This window comes from Marmota marmota, unplaced genomic scaffold, assembly GCF_001458135.2.
Source record: "Marmota marmota marmota unplaced genomic scaffold, marMar, whole genome shotgun sequence".
NCBI classification, from domain to species: Eukaryota; Metazoa; Chordata; class Mammalia; order Rodentia; family Sciuridae; genus Marmota; species Marmota marmota.
In genome coordinates this window covers 33224202-33241762 of record NW_026000016.1, presented here as the reverse complement: position 1 = coordinate 33241762, position 17561 = coordinate 33224202, and the positions used below count along the sequence as shown (strand labels likewise).

The 17561-nt window shown below is 39.3% G+C and overlaps 1 protein-coding gene across 7 annotated transcripts in view; it reads left to right on the top strand.

Annotated features, from left to right (window-relative positions):
• Positions 1-17146, top strand: part of Prox1 (prospero homeobox 1) — a 60733-nt gene extending 43587 nt beyond the window's left edge. For 5 of the 7 annotated variants that reach the window (XM_048809397.1, XM_048809395.1, XM_048809398.1 and 2 more), the window contains exon 5: positions 11521-17146. In XM_048809397.1, coding sequence (XP_048665354.1) covers positions 11521-11709 — 189 coding nt within the window. In that variant the 3' untranslated portion in view covers positions 11710-17146. The remainder of the gene's footprint in view (positions 1-11520) is intronic. The other 2 variants (XM_015483650.2, XM_015483649.2) reach the window with 1 other exon arrangement.
• The last annotated feature ends 415 nt before the right edge of the window (positions 17147-17561 follow it).

The window sequence follows — 17561 nt, the reverse complement described above, 5'->3', positions numbered from 1 at the left end:
TTTTTTTTTTTTTTTTTTTGTATTTTTTTATTTGAGCTAGGATCTCACAAAGTTACTTACACTGGCCTTGAATTTGCAGTCCTCAGTCTCCAGAGTAACTGGGACTACAGGTGGACACACCACACCCAGCTGCGTTTACATTTTTAAGCAGTTGTAAAAAAGAAAAATAAGAATATGCAACTGAGATCAAATATGTCCCATGAAGCCTATACAGTTATTATCTAGCCCTTTACAGACGAAGATTACTGAGCCCTGGCTGAAGGTTGTTTCTCTCTCGTGGATCATGAACTTTCTGAGACCCCTTCTATTTCTGAAGTTCCAAATGTCTATGTGGTTTTTTGTTGTTATTGTTGTTGTTTTTGTTTTTGGGGTTTTTTTTTTTTTTGTATCAAGGTACTTAATCACTGAGCCACATCCTGTCCTCAACCCTTTTTATTTTTCTAAGTTGCTTAGGGCCTCACTAAGTTACAGAGGATGGCTTTGAACTTGTGAATCTCCTGCCTCAGCCTCTCCAGTCACTAGGATTATAGGAGTGCACTGCACCTAGCCTTCTATAAGGTTTTCTTTTTTGTTTTTTGTTTTGTTTGGTTTGGTTTGGTACAATTGTTTTGGTCTAGCTCTTACTTCAACAGCCTAACAGGTGTACAGTTCCAGCAGTGCACTTCCAGTTCTTTATAAGATCTTAGAGTTCTATGGATCTTGTCTAAGATCTTACAGTATCTTTGGGAAAGGGAAGGAGGTGTTAGGTTTTAGTTTTGGTGCTTTACCATTTATTTATTTATTTGTTTGTCTGTTTATTGATTGATTGATTGATTGATTGATTTGGTACTGGGGATTGAACTCAGGGTTGCTTTACTACTGAGTACATCCCAAGCCCTTTTTAGGTTTTCTTTTTGAGACTCAGTGTCCCACTAAGTTGCTGAAAGTCTCTCGATATTTCTTTTCTTTTTTTTTTTTTTAATTTTTTATTGTGGGTTGTTCAAAACATTACAAATTTCTTGACATATCATATTCCACACTTTGATTCAAGTGGGTTATGAACTCCCACCTTCACCCCATACACAGATTGCAGAATCACATCAGTTACACATCCATTGATTTACATATTGCCATACTAGTGTCTGCTGTGCTCCGCTGCCTTTCCCATCCTCCACCTTCCCCCCTCCCCACCTCTCCCCTCCCCTCCCCTCCTCTCTCTCTACCCCCTCCACTGTATAACCCTGAGGGTCTCCTTCCATTTCCATGCAATTTCCCTTCTCTCTCCCTTTCCCTCCCACCTCTCATCCCTGTTAAATGTTAATCTTCTTCTCCTGCTCTTCGTCCCTACTCTGATCTTAGTTACTCTCCTTATATCAAAGAAGACATTTGGCATTTGTTTTTTAGGGATTGGCTAGCTTCACTTAGCATAATCTGCTCTAATGCCATCCATTTCCCTGTAAATTCTATGATTTTGTCATTTTTTAATGCAGAGTAATACTCCATTGTGTATAAATGCCACATTTTTTTTATCCATTCGTCTATTGAAGGGCATCTAGGTTGGTTCCACAGTCTTGCTATTGTGAACTGTGCTGCTATGAACATCGATGTAGCAGTGTCCCTGTAGCATGCTCTTTTTAGGTCTTTAGGGAATAGACCAAGAAGGGGAATAGCTGGGTCAAATGGTGGCTCCATTCCCAGCTTTCCAAGAAATCTCCATACTGCTTTCCAAATTGGCTGCACCAATCTGCAGTCCCACCAGCAATGTACAAGTGTACCCTTTTCCCCACATCCTCGCCAGCACTTGTTGTTGTTTGACTTCCTAATGGCTGCCAATCTTACTGGAGTGAGATGGTATCTTAGGGTGGTTTTGATTTGCATTTCTCTGACAGCTAGAGATGGTGAGCATTTTTTCATGTACTTGTTGATTGACTGTATGTCCTCCTCTGAGAAGTGTCTGTTCAGGTCCTTGGCCCATTTGTTGATTGGGTTGTTTGTTCTCTTATTGTCTAATTTTTTGAGTTCTTTGTATACTCTGGATATTAGGGCTCTATCTGAAGTGTGAGGAGTAAAGATTTGTTCCCAGGGTGTAGGCTCCCTATTTACCTCTCTTATTGTTTCTTTTGCTGGTCTCTCAATATTTCTGAGGCTGGCCTCAAACTTGGGATCCTACTGCCTCAGCCTCCCAAATTGCTGGGATTGCAGGCAGGCACCACCACACCCAGTTTTCTTGTATTTTGCTTTTGTTTTATTTCATTTGTTTAAACTTGGAGTCATTGTTTGAGATAGGCAGAGTTTGAGAAGGAAGAAAAATTTACTCTAGATCAAACAACGTGACAATCGTTATTCCTAACACATACGACACCAAGACTTGCATGCCTGAGCAAGTCAACTAGCTACTGAAAGCATATTCACTGAACCAAATTTCAGCCCCGCAACATAATATTGACAAACTCTCACAGTCACTTGTCATTCTGTTCCCAGCAAGTGACCACCTTTTCAGGGACTATGTAAAAGATGGTTTTATTTATTTTTTCGTATCTGCATGCCGAGTTGATGATGGAATATTTGCATCATTTAAAATGTACACACAGTTTATTAATGAGTAGCGTAGAAGATGTTAAGATGTTCTTTTCTCCTACCTAAAAGTCACAGCCATCCAAAATACTCAACTCTTGGGGCTGGGGTTGTGGCTCAACAGTAGAGCGCTTGCCTTGCATGTGTGAGGTGCTGGGTTCGATCCTCAGCACCACATAAATAAATAAAATAAAGGTATTGTGTTATGTACAACTAAAAAATTTTTTAAAAAAATACTCAACTCTAGCATACCGTTGATAATTAAATGAAATTTTTAGTAAGAGGTATGTTATCAACATCTTAAAGGTCTAGAAATTTTATTGTGAGCTCTATTTTCTAAATACCTATTTTTATAAGACAAAGACTCGAATTCAGGTGAGAAAACAAAGATTCAGGGTGGTGTCTCTGCTCTTCCTTCATGCTGTTCTCAGTGATGTCCAGGGGAGAGGCATGGCCAATGGCCACCCCTGCTCCCCACACTGCAGACCAAAGTCCAGTTCCTGTGATTCTTCTCCATGGAGTTCCACTGTCCATTTGAGATAGATCCTTAACCTCCCTCCTCGGCAGTTTCCATGTGACTGTTCATACCTTTTATTACATTTCCTCCAGCGGGTCATTTCCACCATGTCATATCTGGTTGCTATTCTACCGGCATTTATAAGGGCTGGAATGGCGTTGGAGGAGGTTAGGCCGCCTAACTTGGATGAGTACTGCCACAAACTCCACGTAGGTCCTCACTGTGGTGACAAAGCAGGAGGCAGGCTTTCCTTTTGCCACTTTTTCTGATTATCTTCATGGCTCTTTCAGTCTGGCTGAGGGACATTCTGAGGCTCCTGGGTGGATTGTTGCTGCAGCTCTTTCCCCAGCCCTCGCCTGGGTTTTCTGCCCCCATCCCCACACCCCCTCGCACACCCACATGCCACTGCCTGGTGAGTACAGAACCTGAGCAGCTTCCACCAGCTGAAACCTCTGATCCCAAACTCACTGGAGAGTTTGGCTTTTGGATTTTGGCAAGAAGGCCTGTTGCCCATCAGGTCAGCATGAATAAAGATTTCTTTCTTCCTTTCTTTTTTTAAAGTCAAACATCCACTGAAACTGCTCCCAAAGCTCTCTGTCTCTCAAGACAATTTAACCCCTTTCTCCTAAGTGCATTTTCTATTCTGAATGCACACTTATTTTGTTGTATTCTTTTCCTGGGAGACCACCAAGCCATCTACTATATATAAAATTTGAAAGCCAAATCAATTCTAAAGCAATCTTATCATTTTTAAAGTATGTTTATTCAGCTTTGTAGTAGGAACAGGCAGACTGTTTGAAGGCCACATACTTTTCAAACCTTGGTTGCAACACGTTTGCCCCATTTTGAAACTGTCTTTATCTAGCCGAGAAAACGAAAATCTATTTGACAAAGTGGCACTCTGGCCAGTTTATCTTGCAATATGGCTTTAGCTCACTGAGTCTATTGATTTCCTTAAATTAATGTTTACAGAATGCTACTGAATTTTGCTCAACAGAACATTGTTCTTTTGACGCTTTGTGGAAAAAAAAAAGATACAGAATGTTATTGCCATGTGTTCCTCTGCTTAGACCATTTTGTGTGTGTGTGTGTGTGTGTGTTTTAAAGACAGCCTTGAACTATAGAGCCACTTCCTACAAGCATTTACTCTTCACATATTTAAGTAGCAAAACATGTAACTAGGAAATGGGCTCCCTCTCAGGGCCCCAAACTGCATGGGTCTTAAAGTAATTTAATCCTCTAAGGTCCCCGGGAAGCTGAATGCCCCCTGGAGCATCAGAGGAAGAGAGACTTTAGTCCTAAATCCAGTTGTTGACAAAGAATCTTCCTCTGCCTCATTTGGTGTCACCCTGTAGCAGCTTCACAGCCAGCGCTCCTGGATAATGCCAGTCCCTCCAAACATAGGTTAGAGCATCCTAATAAAATACAAATACCATGGAGCCATTTGGTGGGAACTCTAAATATAACACCTTGCTCTTTGACCATGGTGCTCAGAGTTTAATACACACAACCTAATCTTTCAGGATTGTTTTAAAACGGGCCTTCGCAGGGAAGTACATGCATCCATTCAGCTACCACAGTGTGGAAAACAGGAATTTGAGTCATAATTATGAAAGGAGCAAACTCAAATTTAGGAAACACAGCAACTTTTCTCAGTTTGTTGATTCAGCCAATAAAAAGCAAACATTCCCCAATGCATCTCTCAAAACAATGCTTTGCACATATTTATTAATCACAGTGAGATGCTTCTCAGGAATTAGGGCTCCTTTTTAAAGGTTCAAACCACCTCCTTATGTTTGGATATTTTATGCTTTCCAAAGCACATTCGTGTTTACTTTCCCAATTGATCCTCCCCTGCAACAAAGAGGGCATTGGAATAGAATCCCACAATTCACTGTGTTAGCATCCCACACCATTTCTTGTCTTCTGAAGGGCCACTTAGTTCCCGGCTGTCCACACAGGATAAATGCATGCATGATTGCAAAGGAAGACCCTTAGTCATAGCATCTTGTGACCATATTTCACATGCCATGATTCCACTTTCCTGCCTCTAGCAGGAAGAGTTCAGTGTGAGCGAGGCAGGGGAGACGCTCAGTGTCCCCTTATCTGTCTTTTCATCTGATAGTCTCCTCAAGGAGCTAGGAAAGCATCTGAGTTTATCCAGTTAAGTCCACCCTGTCTGCAGTACAAGTCCCCAGCTTGTGCCACTGCTGTCAGGAGATAGGTCTCTCCTTGATCAATATTTACTTAACAAACAGCAGGGACAGGCGAGTTTATTTAGAGGAATCATGTGCACACTAGGGTGAATGAATCCTCGGGAAAGTACTCCAACTGTTTATCTCCTTTCCTAGGATCTTTGTGTGCAAGTGTGTGCGCGCACACGTGTAGATGCCCTTTCTCTTCTGAACTTCTCCAAAGACACTTAGAAGGCATCCAGAAAGATGCCTCACTCTCTATGATCAGGACATTGTTTACACCATCAGAGAGCTCTTGATGTGAATTTAGTTTTTTAAAAGACCTCAGAGTTTGATTTCCTTTCTCTGCTCCTGGGTAGGCTAAACATCTTAGAAAATGCAGTTAGGATGAACGAAAAGTATAAGCATCTTCCCTTGACCCCTTTCAGATGAGTGGAAGGGAAACAAATGCAGATGGAAACAATAAAAGCATTTTAACAAGTCAACACTATGCGTTTCTGATGGCCTTACCTATGTATTTTAAGGCCCAAAGGGGAAAAAAAATAAAAGAAAAAAAAGAAAGAAAAAGTAGCTCTTCAGATTTTCAGGGATGCTCAGCCGGTTTTCAGCATGAGACATGTTCGACTCTAATAATAAATAGGAATTCCACGGTGCTGAAGTTGAGAGGAGACTGTTCTTTCAACTTCACTGAAACAATTGCTTGAAGGCTCAAGTCCGAGCCTTCAATGCAGTTGACTTGGAGGCATCTGGGGCTGGTTGGAGGGGTTTTGTTTCTGTGTGCGGGGAGGGGGGTGAGGGTGCTGGGGGAGTTATTTATTTATTTGATTTTGTGAATCGGAGTTGTAAAAGCCATCTGAAATATTCATGCAGAATAGTCTGAGAAGCCCGTTTCTGTTTTATTTACTGCACAGTAGAACAGCCACAGCGGATTAGTTCTACAATACCCGTAACAAAAGCCCAACAGCTGATGCATGTGATGTTAGGAGGTGACAAAACAGTTAAAGTATGCTGCTGGCTACAGGCAAGCAGTCAGCAGATGCAGACAAAAGGGTTTGTGACAAGAATAACTCTCTCTCCAAGGCGAGCAGTGAAGAGTATCCAAAATACCAGTACCCTTTTCTCCTTGACATTGTCTTCTTACAGTCAGCATTTTATTGCCCTTTTATAGTATTAGGAAAAAAAAAGAAAAAAAGGAGGAGGAAGAAGAAAGAAAACCCACACACAAACTAATTCACCAAAACACTAGGCAGGATTTTACTTTCCCAACCCTTAGCCATTCCTGCCCATACATGAGTCCAGATTCCCTTTTTCTGTTGAAGGAAGTTTGAGAAAAAAAAAAAATGAGCTGAAAAGATGTATTGTAAAGATGATCTCCCTTGATAAGATTGGAATCTATTGATAATGCTCAATGGGCCATTTGAATCTTCTGTTCTTGGGAGGGTGGGGAGAGAGAGAGAGAGAGAGAGAGAGAGAGAGAGAAAGAGAGAGAGTAGACAGAGGGAGAGGTGATGCCTAGTTTGTTTTCTATCCATTTCAGTAAAGATGATTTCACTGATGAAACAAGGTCGGTGGGCCAATTTTTAAAGGGGATCAAGGATGGAGGGGTGTCCATGGAGACCTGTGCAAGGGGCAAGGTTATGGTCCCCCGCAAGAGGCTGATGAATGAGCTTATGGATGTTTCAGAGGTGTGAAAAATCAGCTTCTCTGTCTCCAGAAAATAGGAGAGGCTGTCTTCTTTTTAACCTTTGTAATTCCCCTTCTATTCTCTGTGACATTCATTCAGCTGCCAAGAGCGTTTGGCAAGGTTTGGGCCAGCGAGCACACTTCCAGTGACCGCTAACCTTGGTATGTCCTGACACTTATGATGAGTATCTGCAGGACACAGAAGGCAGGCAGCCTGCTATGTCAGGCTTTTATTATGTACTGCAGAGGCTAGGGACAGTCAGTTTAATAAAACAAATCATCCTTGAAGGTAAAGCAACTGGGAAGAGGAGGAGGAAGACGGGGGGAAAAATGTCTTTGCCACTCATTCTGATTAAAAAAAAAAGAAGAACAGCAAAACAGCTACCCACCCAACACACCGTGTGTGTGTGTGTGTGTGTGTGTGTGTGTGTGTGTGTGCTCAACCCAGCTGTGGACTGAGCAGACTTGAAACAGTCCCCCTTGGCCCTCCTTTGCTCTGAGGAGACTCAAGTACAAACAATTGTGATGAAATTGGTAGATGCTGCTAGCCAGCCCCCTTCAAACTGATGAGCTATTCAAGTATTCAAGCACCTTGTCACAATCCTATTCTCTCCTCCAACTATTAAGACAAAACCGTTTGGGGTGAGGCTCCCTTATTGGGATGCCTTTGTTATCAAAGCAAACTTTCCACTATCCTCTCCTGAAGAACGCAGGGCAGAGCAGCTCCCACAATAGCCTCAGAGTTCCAGCCAGAGACTTTGGAAGCCTTTTGTTTTTTCCCTGTGGCATGTCCAAAGGCATGGCCTTCTCCCTCCCCTACCCCCCCCCCCCAGCAGCCTGCATTGTCTTGCATTCCAGCGACTTGATTGACTGTTGCCACCTGATGCTGAGGAGATATACTCTAGGGTTCGTTCTGCAGAGTGTTGGGTTCTATTAAAAGAAACCTAGATAAGGGATTACTTGTCACTAAGGGATTTTCTGCAGATGTTTATTAGTGATTGGAAAGCCCTTAGGTGTGAGGAGGTGCAGAAAAATATGGTCCTACTCATGACCCTGAATCCTAAGATGCCCCCACAAAAGCATCAGGAGGACCTCCCTTACTCTGGTAAATGGAATTAGGGAAAATTTCCAAGCAGAGGGTTTAGGGGTTTCTGTTTTCGTGGCTGGTATTTCTACCTGTGGTAGAATTCAATAGCACCCTCTCCGACCATTTGTTATCCAACATTGGGCCTCAGGAGCCACCAGAAAAGAGGAGTTGCTCCATTGTTAGGGGGTCTCATTATGACATTATTTTATCCATCCCAGTCCACTGGGTGAACATGACCTCAGAGCAAACACTAGGTTAGCAACCCATTTCCCTTGTACACAAAGAATTCACCCCTTCCCACACATTAACCAATAACCCAGTTTCTTCCCAGGAATTTTTTGAATTTTTTGCATCATTTTCATTTATTTTAAAGTTCCTAGCTCCTTGTTGGTGGTTTTTTTCTCAGTTACAGACCAAAAGCTTGTCAAAGATTGGATGCCTCATAGAAGCTGAAATTGCTTTTAACAAAACAGACATTAAAAGGGAGCCAGCATGGTTTAATGGGAAGACACCTTATTTCACACAAGTCTCTTTTATTTCATAATTTCTGTGTCTCAAGAGAATTGCATTGTTTCTTCATCCATAAAATGATGATTTCTAAACTCTAACTTTTAAAATAACTTTATTTCCTTTCTTTCTTTTTTTAGTGTGGTGCTGAGGATAGAACCCAGTGCCTCACACGTGCTCAGCAAGCGCTCTACCACTGAGCCACAACCCCATCCCTAACTCTAACTTTTAAACTTCTAGCCAATTTTGTCTTTATTTTAAGCTTCCTTCCCTGCCGCCACCCTCAATGTATTGAGGGAAAATATAAGTATAATTCCAGGGCAAGATGGGCTAGAACAGGGCATGAGATCTTACTATGAACTACAGTATTTATCAAATGACTCTGCAAAAGATCCCCTGCTGAACACTGTGGGTGATACGCAGAATAAAAACCATGACTTCTCACCTAAAGACACCTGAGGATAAGGTAGACACAAGTAGGTAAAAAGTTATGTAACATCAAAACGCAAATGCAGAAGATATTCTAAGCCCATGATGATATCCACACGAAACGAATGTTTGAAACAGAACAAAACCCACTAAAAAACCTTTAGCAGGCATGGCGAACGATGATAAGAATAATGAGCTAGAGAGCCTGCACAGAATCCCCAATGAAGTTACCTTGATTTGTTCTCTCAAATCCTGTGGCTACTCTTGCCTTCCTCCTCTGATGTTGATGCTGTTCTAGATGTATCTACCTCCTCGAACAATCTCCACAATGCCCCTCTTTCCTCTTCCCCTGGCTCCCCAGACCTCCCGTGGGGTCCTTGTAGTGGGCAAGGCTTCCAGGATTCTGCCTTCCTCTGGAGCCCCTGCCCACACCTGTCATCCCTCAATGCTTTCTGCCATGTTGCTCCTCTGAGTGTTCAAGGAACATAGATTTTTGTAGAGGCTCTATTGCCAATGGCCAGTGGAACCACACTTCTTGAAATGTTTATTTTAATAAATGCCAATGATTATGTTTCTGTAGCATTTGGCTAACAGCTCCCAGTCCAAATAGTTAGGGTGGGTAGTTACACTGCCTAACTGTTCTCCAGCCAGATCCCCTCTCTCAGTAATGCCCGTTTGATAAAATGTGGAGGATTATCTTTGGGAGGAGGAGGGAAGAGTACTCAACAAGTCTGCCTAATGACTTTGTCCTGGTATAAGGTGAGTGGGAGGCTAAGCTCTCCTCCAACAAATCCTCACGTGTATCCAGGAGCTTTGGGGGAGATCACCAGTGGTTTGTGGGAAAGCTGGATGAGTTCTCAGGAGGGAACGGTGGGTTGCACGCACATCCATGGGTGACTTTCCAGGCGGTCACCCATGGATGTGGAACTGTGTGCTAACAATAGGCCAGTGTAAATGTGTTTGGTAAAGGTTGCACAGAATTCTTCCTTTTGCTAGACACCAAATAGAACCCCCTTTTTTTGCTGGGGAATTACTAGGTTTACCTAAAGAGAACGATTGATTTGCTATCGGGAGTAATAAGCTTGTTCGTCCAATTTTAAATGTTGAAAACTGGAATATTGGGTCATTATTTTAGTTTTCTTTACCAGTTACTATCCTGATGAAAAGGTCCATTGCACCAGTTTGGGGAACAGGTGGGGAGAGAGGCTCAACATGACAATACCTCTCCTTTTCTCTCCTTTTCTGCAGCATATCTGTACTGAGAAAAACATCTTTCATCTGTTATGTGTGTAGACAGATGTATCTACAATACAGCCATGGTACTTGTATGTCTTTATATGTAAAAATAAAACAGTCAGCAATGCATAAATGCACCCCTGAAAGATATCCACTGAGTGTCAATATGTACTTGGAAAGTTATGAGTTGGTGGCATTATTCTGTGAATCCATTATATTGATAATGGGGAAAGATAGACCACGTTTTACTATAAGTAACTTTAAAAGAATAATAAATAGGTACACCAGTTGCTACTCCTTTCCCTAGTCAAGAGGTGAATCTATTAAATTAACAAGAGAACATAGACACACACACATACACACACGTGCACACATGCACACACATACACAACACATCTATTAATTGCTGTAGAAGAAAAGTCTTTATAAATACAGATCTAAAAAGAATACTTGGGAAGTGTTTATCTTGGAATGTAATGACCTTGAGCAATTTCCTTGATCCCTCAGTTTTTTTTTAATTGTATAACTGGGATAATAATATTTCACAGAGAATTTGGGAGAATGAAATGACATTCAATAGGTAACCTAGTGCCTGATATATACTAAAATGTTAGTTTTCATAATTATTATCAACTGCATAAATCATTTTCTTATGGAGCAATTCTAACCTCAAAGCAGTTTCTGATGTGGCATTTTTAGGATTCAGTTTAAATTTTATATTTTGTGATATTATCTTACTCCTTTATGAATGTAGAGTACTTCATGGTACAGATTGTTTTAATACACAATTGAGAGTTCAGCAACAGTCCTGATACAAACCCAGAAGCTGAGATTTTAAATTTTCTTTATTGAAAGTATGGGTTTAGTTTATATAGATGCTCAATTATTTATTATTTGATTGTGAGAACACATTTTATTTTCATGATGGAAATCAAAAGGAAATATGAATTATATTCTGACAAATTCGCTGGAGACTTTCTTCTGGAATGGACCTATTTAATAAAATCAGGAATCCCAACTGCCTCCTCCCTATTCTCTACCCTAATGTTCACAATGAAATCCTATTTTTTTCAATAGGTCTGCGTGTAGGCTCTGCACAATTCTTTTTCTAAAACTCCACAGAGCTGTCAACCTCATGTTACAATGCTACTATATATAATGACTTTACATAAGAGAATAGAAGCCGGCCATTTTTAGAAAATGCAGGTACCATGGAAGCCTCTTTCTGAAAGAATGAACTTAGCTCAGTTTCCTTTGAAGATTGTAGACCTGAAACTGAAAACTTTATTAATGCCATTGTCTCCTTGTATCAGCAGGTTCCAGAGAGATTCCTGGAAGTTGCGCAGATCACATTACGGGAGTTTTTCAATGCCATTATCGCAGGCAAAGATGTTGATCCTTCCTGGAAGAAGGCCATATACAAGGTCATCTGCAAGCTGGATAGTGAAGTCCCTGAGATTTTCAAATCCCCAAACTGCCTACAAGAGCTGCTTCATGAGTAGAAACTTCAACAACTCTTTTTGAATGTATGAATAGTAGCAGTCCCCTTTGGATGTCCAACTTATGTGTCTAGATTTTGATTTCATATATATGTGTATGGGAGGCATGGATATGTTATGAAATCAGCTGGTAATTCCTCCTCATCATCATCTCTCTCATTTCCTTTTGTTTTCCACAATGAGGGGATGGTTATTTTTCCTTCCGCCTTTAGTTTACTTTTGCCCACGGCCCTTAACATTTGGAGACTTAACATAGGGTTAATTTTCAGGGAAAAAGAATGTTGGCGCGTGTAAAGTCTACATTAGCAAGGAAGGGCATTTGTTAAAGATGCACCCGCTGGATTGGTGGCTTATTGCAAATGGCGGTTGGCTGAGGTAAACCATGACACAGCACAGCTCTACTGACATTGATGTGTCTCTTGTTTTTCATTGTTAAGAAGGTCTGGAAACTCAATGAAACCACTTCATACACTGAAGTATTTTGTTTGGTTTGAACTCAGTAAGTAGCTTTTTCTTATGTGTTTAAAAATAATCCCAATGACAGATGAGCAGCTCACTTTTCAAAAATACCCCAACAGTCCAAATTAAAAAAGAAAAAAATAATCACTGTCGGTCTTTACCTAAGAGCAATGGCAAACACCCCCAAACTAGTACCAGTTTCTAATGGAGGCAAAGCAATTTTGTACAAAACTAACTCTTTCAAGATAAGACTGGAATCACACATGATCTTTTAGCCACCTCTGTCAACTTTATAATAGGTTCTTCACAATAAGTGAGCTTAGATCACTCTTCATAGAGAAAAGCCCTATAACTTGTTATCATTTTCTATTTATTTTGCTTCAGATATTAAAAGGCACATAAGCTTCAAATATATTCTTTGCTTGACTTTGTTTATATGCTTAAAAGAATTATTATTTGTTTAATCAACTCTTTTTTTTTTTTCTAAGACACTATACCTTTCTACAGTAAGGAATAAAAGAAATCCCAATGGACCATAAAATCCTTGCCTACACTACAAGTTTGTTGACAGCTGTCAGCTGACTTGATCTTTGCCTCCTAAGAGGAGGACGTGTGAGAATGACCTGTTTCCATATATACAGCTCTACACTACCCTGATGGGTATTCAAAGTGGCGACAGTCTAAGTGTTTTTTTTTCATTTTAGGTATAACGTTTGAAAGCAATTGATAATGTCTCTTCTAAGTCAGAAGCTAGGATTGACCAAAATGTGAGAATAGTGTATAGCATAGGAAAATTTGGGGTTAACCCAAAAGACACAATTTCAGCACACCTAAGAAAGCTAGCTGCTATTTTAAGCTTTCTTCAATGATTCTCCTCTTTTTTCTTTCTTTTCTTTTTTTTTCCCAGTTTTTTCAGTGATGTACAATGTCCCATACGTGCATTTAAAAAAAAAAAAATCTAACAGCATTCACACTTGTTTTCTTAGATGAATTTTCGTGTGTGGATGGAGTCAAATTCATGATTCATTCTAATGGCGTTTTCCAGGCCCCTCCTTCCCCTTAGATAATTTGATATACACCTCCTAAAATGACACAGTAACAAATCTGGTATTTAAAACATACAGAACATAAATGCCATTTCCCTTAATTTTTATAAAAATCATATTTGACTTTGGAGACTGCAGGTTGACCCATGTGACTGACTAGCTGACCTGTTCACTGTAATTTAACATCATTTATAAATTCTGCTGATGGACAGGAATGTATGAACACAATTATTGTCAGCACAAAGCCTTAAAACCTGCTGACTTTAAATTAAATGGTGCAGTCCTGTGATGCCGGGCATCATTCAGGAGACTCACAGGCCCTCACAGTGTGGACAGAGTGTGCTGCGGTTGGGGCTGGTGCGCCAACCCTTTCGCTCAGCCCCCACGGTCGCACACATCTATCTCCCAGCTCACACCCTCACACTTATGCACACTGAATCATTAGGATCCAATTTGTCATTTTTTTTTTTTTTTGGCTTGCTTAAAAAGAAAAAAAAAAGTTTGGATAATCATTATATTGGAATAAAAGTCTAGGGGGAAAAAAAAAGATTCCAATCAGCACAAGTAGAGAAGCCATCTGAATTTGCTTCATAGGGAAGAGTCTGACATTCATTGTTCATGTCAGCATGCAACTGGTCTTTGCTGTTCCGGGTAATTCCTAACATCAACGTTGTGTTGCCCTGTGCAAGGTAAAGGGCAAAACGGCAGAGCAGTGGTTCACCTGGGTAGACAGATGACTAGGTGTCTTAATCTGGGGCAAGTGAAATATTGATTCCAGACTTATTTGGAGTTTTCATATTATTATCCCCTGCCTTTCTAATTTAGATAGATAAATTAAGTAAAAGTGTGTGTTTACAACCTAGTGTCGATGCACTTACAGCACTGAGAATATCCCCTCAGTGTTTACCGAGGCACAGAAATGATTTCAGAATCAAAATTGTAGCTTGAGGATAAACTCACCTCTTTGTTCTGAAAACAGAACTCGACCACTCTGCTTTTCAGATAGTTTTCCCCCTTTTACAATCTTGTGCCTCCGAGTGCATTGGAAAGTGATAAAAACCTGTCTCTCAAAAACTCCTATTTAACAGTTACTTGAAAAACAAAAATCACCAACTTTCAAATCTTAACTCTCACCACCTGAAAATTGGGTCCATGGGAGAAAGTTGACTTTCCGCGGTGGGAGGGTGAAGGATGAGGGACAGTTTACACAGGAGAGAAAAAAAAAAGAGTCTAAAGTCCATGTTGAAATTCCACATTACACTTATTTTCTGCTAATTCTAAATTAGTTTTACGTGTACACTTGAGGTTATAGTCTGTGCCTAGATCTAAATGCACCAGCGGGGGGATTTTTAAAAATCCTTCAAAATACCAGTTTTTTCCCACAAGTACAATTGTTCTTGTGCCTTCTGTGGCTTTCGATTTCATCTTTTTGACTTTATTTCCAATTACTACAGCTGCAATAAACACTAGATTTTTTTTCTGGCTGTTTGACGTAATGTTGATAGCTATGCATATTTTGTGTCTTTTTAAAACAAAGCGGGAGAATACGTTTTTGAAGAAGAGAATTTTTAGAACAGTTTGATACCGCAAATTATTTTTTTCCTCAATTGTTTGAGCAGCATTCGAGTTTTGAAAATTCTTGTAGAAGCCAATTTTTTGTAACTGTGGTGCAAATCTTGTGTTTTCTTAGCCTAATGAAAAGTAGTATAGAAGCAATATTTCATACCATGTGCTATGTATGTGTGTGCAGATGTGTGAATATAAAAACACATACACACATATACACACATGTAAAAATATACATATATATATGCGTGTGAAGTGGAAAGCTTACCTTTTCCTATCTAGATTTAAGAACCTATTTTAGACATTTGTTATGTTTTGTGAAAAGAATGTTCTATTTGCAACAACAAAACATTTAATTCTTACTGTCTCTCTGGCTGTTTAAATGAGGACGTTTCACATTAAATGGTAAAACACGTGGAAGATGTTAGAATGTAGTAATTATTTAAGTAAATGTTCACCCACATACTCCTGAAGTTTGCTTTGTGCCTCCGAGTATTATTTAATTAAAGTGTTTTATGTTTGCAGAATCTTTGTTACTGTACTAGGGATGTGGGTGAATATCATTTAAAAAAAATTTAAAGCAACAAACAGACAAATAAAAAAAAAGCAAAATGGAAACACTAAAGCAAGAGGGGAACTTTTATAAAGCAATGTAAATATTTAACCTCATGGCTGCTGTTACGTAAGACATGAGATTTTAATAAATAACTACATTCTCACAACATCTGTTGAATTTATTAGGAACACTACAGTGACTGTATAGACAGTTGAAAGCATTCTTGAAAATCCTGCTCTCTACTTTTAAAAGATAACAGTCTCTTTTATCGGATGTCAAGGGCAAGGGTAATGCAGTTTCTGTAAATTTATGAAGTTTCTTTTCTATGTACATGAAGACATTTAGTAAGAACCCCCTCCATACACACACACACACACACACACACACACACATATGCAGGTGAATATTGAGTCATAAAGCTAAAGATTCGGGAGCTTTCAAAATAGGATGTCCCCTAGAAGCAGTCATCAATTCATCAAAGACAAAGTGGTTTACAGACTCCCCTTAAAAAAAGCAGTGTATATGTGAGGACAGTGCAAAACCTCTTTGCCATGTATATTATAGAGTATTCATTGGTGTGAATAGTACAAATGTTTCCTTCTGGTACAAACTCTGTGTTTGCAAATTACAAGAAGCATTGTTTTCAAAAAGCTCCCCTTTAAAAAAAATGTAACTGGTTGATATGAGTAAGCAGTTACTGTTTTGCACTTAAATGTTATGTTGAAGGAAATGCAGTTTTGTTTTCTGTAGATCTGTTGGTTATGAACCATCTATAAAACTCAAGCTAAAATGCTCATATTCTGAGCTGGGATCAAAACTGGTATTTAAGCTTTGCATCTTCTTATAATTATCCTTCTAAGAATATAACAGAATGTGGAAGCGTCTGGACTTTGAGTCTTTTCAACTGAGCCCTCTCTTAAATCAGACACCCCCTAAAATGCACAAACAAGAGCAGAAAGGCAAATGAGCTAGACTTCCTTGGGGAAGATGGATTCATTCTGTATTTTTTAAATATTCAAGTCCTCTATATAGGGGGATAAAAATTCAAAATTGTATATTACCACTTTAAATTTAGAACTAGAAAAAAAAATGTATTTGGGGTTGGTCTCAGCACTACCTAGAAGAATCAAAGGTCATGGCTTCCCCCAATATTGTCCCAGCCATTCTCATATGTATATAGTATAAACCGTGACAAAACACTGCCTTTATATTATTTAGCAATATGTTGTAAATAGCATTATGAAGCTCTTTTTTTTTGTAATAAAGACCCTTTGATTTGAATATAGTACAATAACTGAACTGATAAAGTCAATTTTTGATTTTTTTTTTAGCTAGAGGCAATTTCAATTGTGGATTTTTGTTATTGTCTATTGTTCTGAAGACTTTGCATAATTTATTGGTTTAATTTATCCTAATTTATTTGATGAAGGTGTACAATTTTGTATTACCAAGGATGTACTGTAATATTAATTGATATGATAAAACAATGAGACTCCCTGTCCATATTAAAAAGAAAATTAAAAGGTGCAGTAGACAATTGATTTTAAAGTAAAAGTAAAAAATTTAGTTTGGCAGCTACTAAATTTTAAAACAGGAAAAAAAATAAGTTGTTGTGGGGAGGGAGGGAGGGAGGGGGTTTTACTTTGTGTGTTTTAAGCTTTTGTATTCTCTCCAAACTTTTACCTTTTGCTTTGTACCACTTAAAGGATACAGTAGTCCAATTGCCTTGTGTGCCTTCCATCTTCTCTTAAACTGAATGTATGTGCAGTATATATGCAAGCTTGTGCAAAATAAAATATACATTACAAGCTCAGTGCCGTTTGAATTTTTTTATTTGAAATGCATGACATTTCCTGTTTGGACCTGGGTGCAATTGTAAGGCAGTAGACTAGTTGTGATTGTAATATCAAGTATAGAGTTTTCCTTGGGTTACAATTCTTAGTTACATAACCCCAGCATCAATGCATGCAACTCCTAGATCTATCTTGCAGTAAATGCTGTAAATGGCTAGATGTCGCTCAGAAGCCTCTTCTCTCAGATTTGCTCCGCCCTCAAACTAAAGTTCAATTGTTAATGTCAAATGATTCAAAGAACAAGGAAAGATGTTCCTGACAGTCACATAATGACAAATTTATTACTTAAAATATGGGATCTAACACTTGCATTATGTTTATTTCTGTTGAACTCAGAACTAAGGAATGATGTAAATTTTCAAAATCTTCCTAAAA